Source organism: Osmia lignaria, chromosome 1 (assembly GCF_051020975.1).
Source record: "Osmia lignaria lignaria isolate PbOS001 chromosome 1, iyOsmLign1, whole genome shotgun sequence".
In the NCBI taxonomy this organism is placed as follows: Eukaryota; Metazoa; Arthropoda; class Insecta; order Hymenoptera; family Megachilidae; genus Osmia; species Osmia lignaria.
The window spans coordinates 9,289,389-9,306,753 of record NC_135032.1 but is presented as its reverse complement, the minus strand read 5'-3'; the positions used below and the strand labels follow the sequence as shown (position 1 = coordinate 9,306,753).

The 17,365-nt window shown below is 37.0% G+C and overlaps 2 protein-coding genes across 3 annotated transcripts; both read right to left on the bottom strand.

The window, feature by feature from the left end:
- Positions 1–4,262: 4,262 nt before the first annotated feature.
- On the bottom strand, positions 4,263–7,975 carry LOC117606134 (solute carrier family 25 member 16). Of its 2 annotated transcripts, none has more exons than XM_076689893.1 (7): positions 7,684–7,975; positions 7,214–7,306; positions 7,011–7,144; positions 6,516–6,701; positions 5,121–5,277; positions 4,739–4,880; positions 4,263–4,635 (listed from the first exon to the last, which is right to left on the bottom strand). In XM_076689893.1, the coding sequence occupies exons 1-7, from the start codon at positions 7,694–7,696 to the stop codon at positions 4,461–4,463; spliced, it is 900 nt and encodes a 299-aa protein (XP_076546008.1). In that variant the 5' UTR covers positions 7,697–7,975; the 3' UTR covers positions 4,263–4,460. The 2 variants fall into 2 exon arrangements, with proteins under 2 accessions (XP_076546008.1, XP_034184081.2); XM_034328190.2 differs by having other exon boundaries at positions 4,267–4,635; positions 7,483–7,975.
- A 143-nt stretch (positions 7,976–8,118) lies between these two features.
- Positions 8,119–10,084, bottom strand: mRpL15 (mitochondrial ribosomal protein L15). The gene is made up of 5 exons (XM_034328191.2): positions 9,847–10,084; positions 9,480–9,634; positions 9,236–9,401; positions 8,570–8,729; positions 8,119–8,496 (listed from the first exon to the last, which is right to left on the bottom strand). Exons 1-5 carry the CDS (start codon positions 9,946–9,948, stop codon positions 8,195–8,197), a joined length of 885 nt encoding a protein of 294 aa, XP_034184082.1. The 5' UTR covers positions 9,949–10,084; the 3' UTR covers positions 8,119–8,194.
- Between the last annotated feature and the right edge of the window lie 7,281 nt (positions 10,085–17,365).

Here is a 17,365-nt window from a genome sequence, read left to right as displayed (position 1 = left end):
GCCTCCATTTCCACGCGCCTGAGGGTGGACCACAGCCAGGAGAAAGGGCCCACACGAGACGGGGTGGACTCCTCCACCATTGGACGAGGGATGATCCTGAGGGAGGATCCCACCAAGGAAGGGGCATCGACCGACAACGCGCGAAGATCTCCTCCGCCAAGCGCAGAATCGTTAGAATGATTTTGTCACTCGTTACAGACAAGTCGTTCTCAAGCAGCACTTTTCAAAGGGTTACAATTTCAAAGTTAAAAGGGCAGTTTAAATAAAACTTTTAAAACATTAAAGCTTAGTAAAGCGAAATAATAGTTTTATTTCCGCGCCTTGCGAGCGGAGCGCCTCCGCGCTCCACGGAGTGTCACACCTGCACCTAAAATATTCCTTTATTCCGCGACGGACACACAACAATACCAATATTCCATAGCTATTAATAATATCTACTTAATCGTTAAATAGGATACCAAATACATTTCAAAGTTTTCGGAGGCGGCGCAAAATTAAAAATACCCGAACAAACGATGCTGCCAATAACGATTTGATTGCGGTATGGCAAACTTGGTAATTAATAAGTCGTAAGAGAAAAATTATAGGTCCGGCTGAAAACATTTGTAATTGTAACGATTGTATGAGAAATTAGCAGCCCTCCTGATGTACTATACTGCAGTTCACAAGAGACCATACTTAACTCGCGCCACAGCCGACTCTAGTACTAGCCGTGCTGAAGTAAAAATGGCAACACCGCGTGAGTCCGGTCTACTCTATCTGCCTCCCGGACTCCCAGACTCTTAAGCCGAGTATCCACCTGTATCAAACGTCCGTATCGTATCACCGTTCCGAACCCTTTCGAATAGGCAGACGTTGCCTCGTTGCATGCCACGGCGTGCTACGGCTCGGACAATATTTCTTCGTTTCTTGATAGAAACGGTTCGGCAATAGGACTGGGCCACTACAGGCGAGGAGTTTCGTTTTGCTGCGTGCCGTTCCAAAGGAACGGAGGCAACGGACCCATCCGAAAAATTTGTCGATTCTTTGCCGTTGCATCGAAGGAAAGGTTTATACATTTGCACTTGACATAGCGTTTCGTACCGTCACTTGGGTTTCAATTTATTTGAAATCTTGCGGTATTATTGGATTCATTTCAAAATCGATGAAATTATTTATGAACTTAATCTAATTTAATTTAAACAAATTTTATCGTCTAAATATATTTAAACAGATCAATTATCTTCGGTGATACGCTGTACATAAAAGAGCAATGTTAATAAGAACCTCTGTGATTATTGAAAAAGGACAATGTTAATTTTCCAGAGATTTTTCCGTTGCCGAGTATCGAAAGTTCTATTGGGCTGTGATACGGAGGTGAAGGAACGGGCCGATCCGAAAATTGTCGGTTTCTTGCTGTTCAAAGGATAGGTTCGGAGACCACTTGAAACGTAAAAACAACATACCCAGGCGAAGGCCCGAAATGCTATGTCAAGTGGAAACATGACACTTGAGGCTCGAGATAATATGATCTGGAATCGGATATATCAGTGAGATAATACTAATGCAATGACTGAACTTTGTTATTTTTCATTTTTTTCTTATAAAACTTTTACCAAGATATTTGTGACGTTTTTCTGATTAAAATGATACCAAACACGATATGGTTAGGACAATTACAATAAAGAAACAGCATGCAGGAAATCGAAACTTCTCGCCTATAGGAGTTTCTTTCAAGAAACGAAGAAATATTGTCCGAGCCGTAGCACGCCGTGGCATGCAACGAGGCAACGTCTGCCTATTCAAAAGGGTTCGGAACGGTGATACGATACGGGCGTTTGATACAGGTGGATACTCGGCTTTAGCCAATCAACGTTGTCAGACTCCCGACTACTCTTTGGACTTCACATAACCTCTTTGGTTTCGTTCCAATAATTTCGCTTGTTTCAAGGTTATTATTATATACACGTTTATCAATTCTTAAATGGGGTAAACTTTACTTTACCGGACCCAAAATTTTGGACCTTTTTTTTTTTGAATCTATAGTTTTTGATGCGTAGAATCTGAAAATGCAAGTCTCAACTTTAGGAATTCAGTGGTTAAAAAGTTATAAGCGTGTAAAGTTTGACATTTTTAGCGGATTTGCTACGTTACTGTGACGCCATATTGCTTTAGATGTATAACCTGATTGGTCCTCGCATAGCGTAGAACTAAACTTCCGCTTACCTTAATTAAAAACATATTGTTTCCGAATCGCTTCCATCATTGATCCCATGAGGTCTATGTTGTTGTGACGGCAAAACCGTCGCCACAGATATTCGCATAAGCGATCGGCAAATTCCTCATCGTGAAAACGACCCCTCCCCCTCATCCAGTCCTTCGCCGGCCGCCAATTTGACTCTATTCGCTGGGTACGAGTCCCATCACTAGTTGTATTTAAATTATTCATAAAATTGAATTCTCTCTCTCTCTCTTTAAAAAAATATACACCTAACTAACTCAGACAGTATCAAATTTACCCGCCAAAGTAGTCGACACCCACGTGAATCTGCCTACAGCTAGCGACACCGTTCATTGGACAAGAAGTCAATATGGCGTCACAGTAACGTAACAAATCCGCTAAAAATGTCAAACTTTACACGCTTACAACTTTTTAACCACTGAATTCCTAAAGTTGAGACTTGCATTTTTGGATTCTCCGCATCAAAAACTATAGATTCAAAAAAAAAAAGTCCAAAATTTTGGGTCCGGTAAAGTAAAGTTCACCCCTTAAATGTTTCAATTTGATCCAAAGATGGTTCCATTTTGCTTCATACCTAAATTTTCTTGAAACCACTGTAAATATTTCAAATATCATGCTTCACAACACCAAACTACTTTGAGAGTACACAAAATATATATCACATTTATAACAATTTTATACTACCACATCACTTCTATTTGCCATAGTTGCAACGTTTATATATTGTTTATACATAATTAACACAAAATAGTGTATATTACTACAGCTTTTAATTAAAAAAGACGTTAATTACAATTCCAAGCACAGGACTCTGTTTTTGAAAATAGGACTCCCGATTGTCACGTGAGCGGCGTTGCCACGTTGTTCAGCATGGCTAGTTAGAGTCGGCTGTGCTCGCGCCGCTCACTAGGTCTAGAGAGATTTTTAATAACGTGTGTTATTCCCCTCTACAGCTTGCTTCTTATTATACTTTGCGACCATATAAATGGCGGACAGAAATATATGACATACGATAATTGATAACCGGTGATGATATTGTAAAGTTTCACGATACAATGAAATTCCTATTATTTGTCGCAAGAAAAAAATGATGTGAACGCAAAGTAAGAAGCAAGCTGTAAAGGGGAATCACACGCACTATTAAAAATCTCCCTAGACCACAGTAGGTCACTAGCTGCGCGAGTTAAGTGCAGTCACTCGTGAACTGCAGTATAGTTAATTCGCAATGGGTTTGTTAATTCCCGTTGAATATTATTTACTTGAAATTATCAAATGGCTGATTTATCATAGGTTGTCGACGTCCGAGTTAGGATCTTAGTAGAGGAAAAGTTTTTAATTTTGCGCCGCCTCCAAAAACTTTGAAATGTATTTGGTATCCTATTTAACGATCAAGTAGATATTATTAATAGCTATGGAATATTGTTATAAATGAAATAGAAATTATTTGACACTTTTTAGTGCATTTCGAAGTCGGATTTGTTTTTTGTTAAAAATTATTTTATCATTCGCACAGATCACATTTACTTATTCAATAGGCGAACGAAAATCACTTATTAAATAACCAAATATGCTTCAAATTGTATCATGTCTGGTCTTATTTTGATTAGTAAAACCTGACAATTTCATTTTCATCTAGCAAAAATAAAAAAGTTTTATTGTTGAATTAGTATTGTTTCACCGATATGCTGTTTTCGGTTGCTTTGATTCTTTGATACGGGCTCTAGATACGCGACGGACGAGCGGGCTATACCTAGTTTATTAATAAATCTTTTATAAACTTAAATTTCGAGTGCCTTAATTTCTAACTTATTATTAAATTGATTATTTATCACATACAACACGTCTATGTCGGATAAAATTACTTAACATCCTGCTAATAAAAATATACAATTATATTATAATTATCAGTTTTTACATTTGATAACGTTTTGATACACTTTTTATAAAAAATATTGAAAATTCTGTTAACTATATGTATACATATCCATTTATTACTAAATAAAATAAATAAATAAGAGGTATAAAAATCAAATTTTGTATGAAAACAAAAAAAATGTCTTTTTATGCTTATAAAATAATTAAATATACATTTTAATTTTCATTAATATATCTAATTAGGTTCAAAAATTCATTAAAATATCCTTATTTCGTAAAATAAAATTGGAACAATATAATTATGAGAAAATCAAAATGAATCAGCATTAATTATTTTACAAGTTACAGATCTTTGCAAAATAAATTATAATTTTATTCCTGTATCTAAATTCAGTACTTGTTTCATAATTTCGTATGTGGTGAAACTGACTGATACCATAGGAATTGCTCTTAAATAATTAATACTCATTCCACGATACAGACCTTTTGCAATGCCATTTTCTTTATATATCATTTTCATAGTTTGTAACATACTAGTACTAAAAAAAAGTTATAATTATCCATTTAATTGAGTTATTCTTAATACATATTCTTTATTCATATTGTAAATTTGAAGATATATATATATATATATATATATACCTATATTTGTGCGTAGCATGATTCATCATAGCTAACTGCATACGTCTTCTAGTAACATCCAATGGGTAAGAGAAACTTTGAGCAATAGCACCTGCAACACCTCCGCATAATAATCTAGCAGATGTAGTTAAAACTAAACCACCTGTAACCATGTTCATAGTTTTATTAATCTTGAACAATGCTTAACATGTTGAGCATATAATTATTATTGCATTTCACAAAAGAAAAATTTTTAAAAAATTTTTAAATAATTAAAATTGCCAATAATAATAAAAATATAATCTAAAATTAAACAAATTTGTTTAAACCGCTTTAATAAAAATATATTCATTTTGTAAAATAAATTTTTAACGTTATTATTAAAACTTGGTGTTTATCATACCAGTATTTCTATCACACTTGTCACAAAAATAATCTGGTGCATATTTCATACATAAATATTTAAGTTGTTCGAATGAATAAAAGGAAAATCCTGCATATGGAATCATGCCAAAAATAGTTGGCCAAAATCCCCTGTACAGCGCTCGGATACCACCTTCCTAAAAATATAATAATATTAATACTAATGATAATTCTTTAAATTTACTTTTTAGAATAATATTTAACATGTACTGTTTTAAAAGTAAAACGTAAGCTTAAAATATCATTAATGTACTTACAATTTATCTATCATTTCTAAGCTTTTGCAAAACATTTAAAATTCAATAGAACTGTAAACTTAGTATGTACATTATACATTCATTGGCATAACTAAGGAGCGGTTAAAGTTCTCCTCATCGTTCTAAAATTTTAAACTTCCAAACTTCTAAAATTATAAGATTTTATGGTTTTAAAATTCCAACATTCCGGAATTCCAGTATTCAAAAATTTTAAGATTCTAAGATTCTAAAATTCTAAACCTCTAAAATCCTCTAATAAAATCTTATCCTAATAGAAATAAATATTTTGGCCAAAAAGCAATATGTAATGCAACTTGAAAACACGCAATGATAATCTTATTACATGAAATTATGAATAAATAAATAAAACAATATTAGAATTAAGTTTTTTGTGCCCGGCAACCAGTATAAGGGTCATCGTACGACCATCACCCGGCTAAGGAATGTCCGAATCAGCAGCAGATACCCATAGCGAAACTCTGCAAGCTAGCAGAACATACGCCGGGCAGCACGACCTTTTTTGGTCATCCTCACGCAACGCAATAGATTATAAAAAGAGCAAACAATTGTAAAAGAGGCAGATTGTAAGAAGCTCGTTTTGGAAATAAACTCTTGACCGTTACTCGGACACTGGTGAATTCTAATTTTTTAACCGCTCCAGAACCCGAAATCCCAAAAATCGCCTGAGGGCACAAGTTAGAATTAAATAATATTAAACATATGATATTGTTAGTAAAGCTAAGGGACCTGGGCTACCCTAAAAAATAAATTCTAGTTGCGCCAATGAATATACTTAATATATAGAAAAAATTGTATTACTTTTCACAGTAGCGCAATTATGGGGGATCAGAAGTTAGCTGTTCCCATATTAAGAAATTACAAACTTTTTAAAAAATAAATACTGAAATATTTCCGAAAATAAACAAAAATGAAGAAAATTAGACTGAATATTGTCATAATGCTAATAAAGTATGAAAAAAAATGTTTTTAATCCCACAATCGGATAATTATGGTTGTGCCACTGACCTTTCATATAATAATAGATACTTAATCATAAAATTTTCCACAAAATACAAGATATTTCTTCTTATAAATTATTTCTTTTACTTATAAATTACCTTTTTAAAAATCGTGACACCCGCATGTATAATTCCTCCATAAATATGTTCTCCAGTGACTTGGAAAGCAAGCCTAGCTCTAATGACATCTAACGGATATGTTAATGTAACTGCAGTGACACCAGCAGCAGCTCCAGCCAAAAAGTTATCTATGTGCGAGTGCTTCCCAAATATACCTCCTAGATACTAATAAGAATGAAAGATAATTTAATGAACTTGCAATTTTACATGTAATTTAATATCTTTATAATACAAAAGTATTTTTTTCTCCCCTTTGATTACAAATTATGTACTTTTTCTAACAAACTATTACACATATTCTTATACTCGCTTAATTTGAATTTAAGACTGAATCTATATGATTAAGGCTCACCTTTAAATTATGAGCATACTAATAATGGTTACTTCTCTCTGTGGAATCACTTTACCCAGAACAAATTTCATATTATTTTTTAACTATTTTAACATAATAATTAAATATCAATTAATAATTACCTTTTTGTACAGCTCAAATGTAGTAAATTGTGTTGCAGCATATGGAAAGATTCTTATCATTTGAGCAAAATTTCCTTTATACAAAGCAAAAAATTTTTCACGCTGGATTATTTCTTTTAGTCCAGAAATAACACCTATACCAAAATAATGTCATAGAGTCTTTAAATGTTTTTTTTATGTTAACATTACTCATTTATTCTTACCTAAATGCTTATAGTGTCTATTATGTGCTTGTAATAATATTTTTATTCTGTCTAATGGGGCTACTGTTGTTTTTGAACACATTCCAGCTATACCTATTAAACAGTTATTTTATAATTTCGTAATAAATTACTATTACTGTATATTTGTAACATTAATAAAAATGTTGACACCCTAATAGTTTAAATATAATTAAAAAATATAACACTTGCTTTTAACTAAATAGTAAATAAATGAAAATTATTCTAATGAATATAAAAAAAAAACTTACCACCAGCGAATAAACTTTTTATTAAAAATATATAATCCTCGGATCTGACTTGGTATGACATTGTTAAATTGTTACCGCATACATATAGATGACAGAAATGAAATTTAAGAAGGAAACCGAAGTATTCGTTACAAATAATTATTATGTTGATATTGTTTCATCTCGTAGCCGACGATAACGAGATCACTGTTTTTTACTTACTTTTCTTATTCATGTTAGAAATACCAGATGTTTAGGTTATGTTTTTATGGTTTAAATATGGACTTTAACACCATGTTACGAAACGCCTGTATTGATAAATAAAATGTAATAACGTAAAATATACATGTTGGTTTATATTCAATGTCTGTGTTATTTGCATATGAATCAGTAATTATCTTTCAATGATTAATAAATTACAAATGTAATACATGGATAGTTTATGTATTCTTAAAAAAAACAGTAGTACCTAAATATTATACTTTAATAAATATGCATTTATTGAATTTCAATATTTAAAACGATGTATAATTATGATCGCGCTTGATTTTTTATTTCCAAAGTTCTACAACGGTATTATGTATGTAGTTTATTTTCACTTTTCGTTTCTCGTCTGTCGCAATCTACTTCTTAACTTTCTTCTTCGTCTATTATAAAAATTTTAACTTGGCTGATTTTATACACTATTTTCACACTAACTTATTTATTTATTAATTAATATCGTACAAATAATTCAACTTGTGTAAAATTCCTTTAGATATTCTGCTTTGGGTTTAAGAATCGCTTTATCTTTAAGACTAATCACCCAACCAGGTTCAAGGCCATAAAACAATTGTCTAGGATCTTTACGCTGCATAAGCATTTCATAATCTGGATTGTCTTCAATTTTTGGTAACTCATAACCATACTTCTGAGCTAAAACTAATCGTTCTTTAGAAATCTCTTCAGGATCTGCTAAATATCCTCGCGTTGCTGCGCTCATATAATATTCTAAGCAGTCTGTTGGTGGAAACAGTCTGCGAGGTATTGGTTCTCCTAAATAGTTGAAAATACTTCAATTATAACATTACAAGATACCATTTGGTTGTAATACAATCAAACAATTTACCAGTAGTGAAAAATCTGTCTACATTGCTTAATGCGAATAAGCACCTAGTGTCATAATATGCAGTGGTAATAGTGCCACCATTTTTTTCTATCGCTGCAATTACATGTTCACTGGCCCATTGAACTTCTATATTCACTTTTGTTTTAAAATTATCAGCTCCCTTAAAAACAATTTTAAAGGGGTTATGAATTATTTTTTACATAAAAGATAGTATTTGTCTTTGGAGTGGGTGCATACAGTTTTATAGATTAATATAGTTATTAATGTTATACATTTTAGTTGTTATTGAATCTGCTGTATTCATTGCTACTATAGATGAACATTTTTAGCTACTATAGATGAAAATGACTTTTTTCATTGGTTTACGAGTGTTTCTGGTGTGTATGATTTATGCACCTAATCATGTGAGACTTCCAACTGCTTTTTTGTTTCCAAACTTTATAATAAGATACTGTATTGCAAACAATTGATTAAAAGATTATTACAACATTCAATATAAATATGAGTTATGTTTTATATAATATTAACTGCTTTTACTGAAATTTAAAAATTTATAATGCAATTTAAACTTTAGTTAATGTTTTAGACCAATGCACCCTATATTTATTAAATATACTATATATCTATTCTAGGGTTAAGGTATTCATGTAACGTAAAATTATATACCTCATCCGTAAGATGAACACCTGCATGTTTCCATTCCATTTTAAAATCATACAATCCTGTGTTGATTATTGATACAAAATCAATAGGTTTAGATGAATCTAATCTGTTTGTGTCTATATATAGTTGTAGTTGTTGTAAAGAAAGTGGAGGATATTCTCTTCTTAAACTGTAGTTATATTTTTTTATTATCAATCATATCAATGAAAAAGATGTAAACTAATTCAAAATCATATAAAATACTTACTGATGCCCTTTGTAATATGGTTCACGACTAAATCTAAGGTAAAATGGAGTATTTCCAGTTTCGTATCCAAGACGCATAAAATTTTGTCTTTGACCTGAACCTTTATTACCACATCCATGTTTGTTTCCACCGTGTTGTCCTCTACCCCGTTTTGACTATTAGAAACATATTCCATTATAAATTATATACCACAAATTCACTAAAAATGATAAATTATGTTATACTAACTATTTGTTAAAGTTTAACAAAAAGAATACATAACAAAAAGTAAAAAATATATTTTATTTGCAATTTCTTTAAAATTCTTTGTTGTAAATAAATATTTTAATTACATATAGATATAAAATATTATTAACGTAATACTTACAGGTTTCTTTGAACCAGGATTATCTCGGATGTTACCTAAACACACTCTTGGCAATGTGCGTAACATTGACAGTGCTAAATCTTTGCCTTGTTTACCAGACATTATTTAATAGATTATTTTATTCAAAGTTTTACTTTTGTATTAAAGAATTTTCACTAAATTTAAACTACATATACATATTTTGAAGAAGTAAAACCATACATACATTTATACTGTTGCGTGTCGGCAACTTTTGCATTGCGAAACAACGCCACACAGCGGAGAAAAATGTAAATGTAAATAATTTGAAACGCCGTAAAACCATTGTAAGTGTGGCCGTTGCGTATCTTCGTTAAATCAATGATTGTATATTAAGAGGCAAATTCAAATTGTAAATTGATAAAAAGTCGAGTAGACAAAATTAGGGTTCATTGTTCTTTATTCACAAAGAATTAGATACAATTTAGTATAAATGCAAACATGCAGCCCCGCTCCGAAGCTCTGTGCCACCGTGCGAGGCCCCTTGGGCCGGTGTGCCATCCCTGAGACGAACGGTGTGACGGATACTCTGGAAAAGAAAGAAAAGAGAGAAATTCAGCAAAGATACGAATGTGTGTGTTAAGGGAAAGGAAAACGGAGCGGGTAAGCGGAGCTAGACTTTCGAGTAGCACGAATTTATTTTAAAATAAAAAAAAAAGGGGGGCTAAGCCCACGTAGAGTAGGAAGGAAGGAAAATCAGGAAACTCGAAGGATGGTTACCGAGAGCTCGGCTGTAATAAGTAAAGGATTGAATGAATAGAGGTGAGAGAATGGGTGCGAGAGAGTGTGAAGTGTGAGTGTGTATAGTGGAACACGTCCCGGCGGAAAATTTGAAACTTATCAAGCCCTTTTGGGTTACGAGAATCTCTCATGTAAGGGGCGTACAGGCGGGTGTTTCGGTTTTTCGCCAATCTTTCCATTCCTCCTCGACCTTGTACATTCTTGTCAAGCCTTTCGAGGTTACGAGGATTTCTCATGCAGGGGTGTACAAGGAAGAGTTTGAGTTTAATTCTTTTCAACAGTTTACGTGACCCTCCTTGAAACTATCGTCGCCAATCATAGTAATATAATACAATAAATACAGTAAAACCTGGATAAATTCAACGAAAGAATGCTTGGATAAATGAAACATCGCTATCCCCTCCACTTGGGGGGATCCCCCTAGGCGAACCGAGCCGCTCGACGAGGAAACCGTGTAATATGATCCGACCGTAATATCCGTGTGACTAATACTAATTCAACGATAAAACTTTTTTATTTTTAACTTTTTCTCAATGAAACTGTTACTAATGCATTTGTGAGATTTTTCTGATTAAAATGATACCAAACTCGATATAGGTTGAATTATATTTATAAACAATAGTAATAGAATAAGCAACATAGAATTGAGACCACGACTGAATATAAATGATGTTGGCTACAAAGAAAACATGTGTACGGATTCAGAATCGACACCTCGCTTGGATAAATGAAACATTAAATGCCCAGAATCGACTCCTTGCTTGAATAAATGAAACATTAAATGCCCGGAATCGACTCCTTGCTTGAATAAATGAAACATTAAATGCCCAGAATCGATAAATGAAACCTTTGAAACCAAAGCCGACACCGCGACTGGTTTGGATTTCGATCTCTCTTGCTTTTCGCCAACTTATAACATCAATTTTAGCAAGTAATTATAATTGAAACTATATCGTGTTTGGTACCACTTTACTCACAAAAATCTCGCCAATGCGCTAGTAAAAGTTTCACTCAAAAAAAGTCAAAAATAAAAAAGTTTTGTGATTCAATTAGTATTAGTCACACCGATACGTTTCGGCTCTTTCCTTTGATTTCGGACCTCTCTCTTTCCACCACTGTCTGTCCCTTTCTACGTTCACGCTTAGCTGGTCGTCGCGTGTCATCCGAGCTTCGATACCATGCTTAGGTAAACGCAACCACTGGGTCCCAATCTTGGTTGAATTTATCCAGGTTTTACTGTACAGCGCACAAAAACTCGGGTTAGCTCGAGAGAGAGAGAGAGCCGTAGCACAACACCAGCGCTACGCAGTTAGCCAGTGCTTCGCATTCCGGGAATTTCCCTTGCTAACTGCGTAGAAACGGGAAAATCGTAATAATTCCTTTGTTAGAAAACTCTTTCTCTCTCTATTGCACAAAGCGTTAGCCGGTTCAACAAGGATCATTACTACCTGATCGGAACGATAGTGTGAGAGAGTGGATGGATGATTATGAATTTAAACGATGAAAGTAAGAATTGAGAACCCTTATAAAAGCGAACGTCGCGAACGTTCGACCGCCGTTCGAAAATCAAGGGTCGTTGGAAGCAATAAACACTACTGTATCGAAAATTCTAAGAACTGCCTAGCGATAACGGCAAATTTTGAACAAAGGAACGTTCTCGAAGGAACGTTCGCCAGATTGAAAATTGTTTAAAATTCATAGAAAACGAAATGCCGAATTCATCGAAGCTAATGTGCGATAGATTGTTGTTAAATGCATAATTCGCCACGGCATTACAACTACCGTAAGCGCATCGTCCGCTTTTAAACCAATTAAATTAGACTATCTTTATTCCAAATCAGGAAAGCGAATAATTTTGATCCTGATATACGGATGACGGTTTCATCTATCAAAACGTGTATATTTTAATTTCAAATCTCATTTTACAGTTCAGTCAAATCAATAGTTATATTTCAACTCAATGCATTAATCAATTATACATATAAAGAGAAATACTGCGTAGTTTCTGAAAACCGTTGAAACTATCATGGCGACGAAGTAGAAAAGAAAGGAACACCAAAGAAAGGGGATGAAGGATCTTCGTCTAGCTCGCGCGTCTCAACCAATCACCGGGCACGCGACACTACCGAAAACGAACTACGATGCGCCAAACCGTCCCCTCCAAGGACGATGTTCGCGCGACGGGCCCGTCGACCATCGATCGCGCTCGTTTGTCACTCTTGATCGATCAATCGTAAGTACGTGATCGGGAGCCCGTGTGTCCGAGAGACAGAGTTATTTGGAAGTTTGCGATATTTTCTCTGCGGTAAAGTCCTCCGCGCAGCGAGGCAGAGTGCCGTGCGGGTTAAAATAATCGGAATTCTGAATAAGGACTCATAGACGCGCACGTTAAACCTTCCTTCTCCCTAATCTTCTATCTTTTCTTTCTGTTTTTAAATCGTTTGCTCGCGTATTTTCGTATTAACTTCATTCCGCGTATTATTACATTAATTATTTTTTGTTATTCGTTTGTCTCTCGTCGACGTCCTCGTCCAATAATCCGTTTCCAGATCATCAAGCGAATACAAAGCGAATATTACAAGCGAATCTAAAAATCTTGTATTTTATTGTACAGCGTAACGGTAAGTCGATCCTATTACCATTTTTAAACACGACGTTATCTACTGGCAAAACGGGCGATCTGGTCCAGCCCTTCAGGGTTACGAGAGAGTCTCAGGTCAGATCGTTCCGCCACACGAGGTATCGACTGATTTCATTTTTCCTCAATTATTACAATTTCGCCATTCCAATTTTCTGTTATCAAAGGGGCACCTTCGTCCAGCCCTTTCGAGAGTTACGAGAGTACCTCAGGCTGGGGTGTATCCTCACGGGCGAAAACCGCCGATTTTACGTCATATTGAAGGAAAGCGAAATAGTGATAATCGCGCGACCGGTATAATACTCAATAGTTTCAGCTGTGATATCAGAGCGTTTTCATATCGTTATATTTTTGTTAATTAATTTTAAGCATCTTTACCCTTGTTCATATTTTGCAAAAACTGGTATTTTCTATATTAACGAATTTTCCAAATTTATTAAAATCTCAATTTTGGCATTTCTTTGTTATTATTTACTTGATTTTTCATTTACTTAAACAGTTTCAAATTTATTTCAAACACACCTCACACTTTTCAGTTAAAACACGCCTACCAACATACACAGATTCAAGGAGGGACCCCTACGGGACCTAAGCGTTGAACGAACCCAACGAAAGGCTATTAGTTTCAAACTTCTAATTTAACATCTTATTAATTTTGTCTTTCGTCTTTTAATTGTCGAGAGCGTTAACCCGCTCAAGACTGGTGGCAGCAAATACCAACCATCGCGCCAGAATAGGGAAGAAAGAATAGGGGATTGAATCCAACTAACTAACTGAAATTTAACCACTATCCTCATCTTTCCTTTTTACGTTGCGCCGTCGCACGCCCAACGTAACAATAGAATAGACTAGGTAATAGGTTGTTCATAAGATAATAGAGCTACATATGTAAAAATAGGCTAGAGGAAATTGTAATGCAATTTGGAGTGCACCTGATGTATCGCGATCCTGGATAAACCCGATGGAAAGTGCGTAGTCGAGGAGCAATGAAAATTCCTTGAATAACAGTACGGAGTAGGGAGAATAAAAATATGAAAAGGAAATTGTAAAGAAGTAAAAGTAAGGAAAATGTAAAAACATGTAAAAACACGAAAGTATGGAAAAATGTAAGATAAAGCACAAGGACAAGAAATGAAAATTTAAAAATGCGCAGGGTTTGGGGTTGGCAGTGCTGCCAACCCATCTACACAGCCGCGTGGATGATAGAGTTCATTGGTGACTTCGACGACGACAACCGTAGGAAGCGGACGTGTGTCGGAGAGCGCTGGTGTTTGTGAAGAAAGTTGAGGAGTGTATTATGGCTTTATTAGTTTTTGGCTGGGGAGTTTTTTAAGAGGAGGTGTGAAGGGGGCTGGTTTATAGTGAGGAAAAAAGGGGTTTCTTTGGTACAGGTGGTATTGAAGAAGAAAATACAAGATCAGGAGGGCGCAGTCCCTTCCAACGGTTCTTCGGGGCCGTTGGGCGGAGGTGTGAAGAAAAAGATCCCTAAAAGGAATAAAAATACAAAGAGCAGAAGCAAAAGTGAGAGTGAGTCCCAGTGGAAATCGAAGGGTTTGAGTTTGGATTATCAAAATAGTGACGGTGAATTAGAAATGGAGTTTCTGGAATCGGACCCCGAAGTTAGGGGAATATTTGAAAATATAAGGAATAGCAGAACTAGCCTCCAGATGGCCAACAGAGGTTTAGAAATGGCGGGTGAAAACATAGGAATAAAAGTCCCACCAACTGCGGCAGTAGGATTTCCCTTAGATCTTCCTAGTGGAAGCACTGCTTTGCCCTTGTTGCGAACCTCGCCTGTATGTATGTGTGCAATATCGTGTGAATTTAGCTGCAAGCTTGTAATCACAAGCATTGAATGAAATGTAATATGGCGACGATGCCATAAGAGTATGGTTGCAGCATGTCTGTTATGTTATGTAAACCTTTCAGCGCGGGTGATTGTGCTGGGAGAGAGTTGGAAATCCGGAGAAATAAGAGTGTCACACTTGAAGTATCTAAAAGAAACTAATTTATTGCGGGCCGTATCTAATTCGTTACTCTTAACGAAAATCATGTTGGTTCTTGAAACTGTCGAAGTCTCTTCGACATCCTGCTTATTTACAGAGGGTCGTAAATTCTCTTAAGGGTTGTCTTGGCTCGCTAGCGCGAGACCGTTTTATCTTTCGTTCTCTCTGGATCCCACGCTTTCTCTTAGCACGTGTGCATGGAATCGTTCTCGAGTCTTGGCGGAGCACCACCAGCTTCCACTCGCCTAAGGGTGGACCGAAGCCAGGGAGAGGGACCGCCTCCGGACAGGGATGGGCTCCTCCACCATTGGGCCAGGGATGATCCTGAGGGAGGATTCAGGATCCAGCGAGGAGGGGATGGCAGCTAACATCGATCGAAGATCTTCACCACCAAGCTCAGAACGATTCAAAGCTTCAACCCGTCTTGATATAATTTCTGGAAAAGAAAATAAAGTTATACCAAAAATTATTTTCTTAAACGCAAGGTGTTTTAATTTATTAAAAGCCGCGCCGCAAGCAGAGCGCTTCAGCGCTCCACGGGCACCTTACCCACGTTCGGCATATCCTAAATATCCCTAGAACACTAAATCCACACGCAACAAATTGGTGACAGCGGTGGGATGTCGTAGGCGCCAACGATTTGCCTCCCGTGAACTCTGAAAAGGTTGAGAATACAGACTTAGATGATGCATCAGGAGATAACGGGGAGATAACAGTGTGTTGCGTGTGGATTTAGTGTTCTAGGGATATTTAGGATATGTCGAACGTGGGTAAGGTGCCCGTGGAGCGCTGAAGCGCTCTGCTCGCGGCGCGGCTTTTAATAAATCAAAACACCTTGCGTTTAAGAAAATAATTTTTGGTATAACTTTATTTTCCTTTCCAGAAATTATATCAAGACGGGTTGAAGCTTTGAATCATTCTGAGCTTGGTGGTGAAGATCGATCGATGTTAGCTGCCATCCCCTCCTCGCTGGATCCTGAATCCTCCCTCAGGATCATCCCTGGCCCAATGGTGGAGGAGCCCATCCCTGTCCGGAGGCGGTCCCTCTCCCTGGCTTCGGTCCACCCTTAGGCGAGTGGGAGATGGTGGTGCTCCGCCAAGACTCGAGAACGATTCCATGCACACGTGCTAAGAGAAAGCGTGGGATCCAGAGGGAACGAAAGATAAAAAGGTCTCGCGCTAGCGAGCCAAGGCAACCCTTAAGAGACTTTACGACCCTCTGTAAATAAGCAGGATGTCGAAGAGACTTCGACAGTTTCAAGAACCAACATGATTTTCGTTAAGAGTAACGAATTAAATACGGCCCGCAATAAATTAGTTTCTTAGAAACTTCAAGTGTGACACTCTTATTTCTCCGGATTTCCAACTCTCTCCCAGCACGATCACCCGCGCTAAAAGGAGTGGGGTTGCACTGCCGCCCTAATCTTGGATCCGAGTAGGTGACACCAGGGTCCAGGTGTGTGAAAGGTTCAAGTATCTTGGCCTTCACTTGGACAGCCACTGGCACTTTGAGAGGCATTTCAACCGCCTGGCCCCCCAATTAGACGTAGCAAACGCCCTTGGGCGAGTGCTGCCCAATATCGGGGGGCCGAGCGAGAAGGTTCGCCGCCTTTATACGGGGATCGTGCGGAGCGTGGCCCTTTATGGGGCGCCCATATGGGCCGAGGCTCTGATGGCATCTCGCCGCAGCCAAGTTGTGAAGGATGGCCATGAGGGTCGTTAGGGGATACCGCACGGTCTCCAACGCGGCGGCGATGACTCTGGCGGGTTTCGTACCTTTCAAGTACGAGGCGGAAGCCTGCGCCACGATTTTCTGGCGCTTGCGCGGCCTCTGCCAGGCTGGAGAAGACCCGCCAGAGCAGGTGATCGAACGGGAATGGAGGTGCCAGGCCCGACAGGATGCCCTAGACCGGTGGCGTCGCGAGATAATCGCGAGCGGCACCGCTGGCCAGCGAGCGGTCGAGGCGGTCCTGTCCGTCATCAAAAAATGGCAGGGTGATAGGTTGGGGGGGAGCTTTGGCTCCTCCACAAGACAGATGTAGTGGGGGGAGGCTCCGGCCTCTCCCAGGGTGGTAGGACGGGGGGAGGGGCTTGCCCGAGATGGGGCGCTATGCGC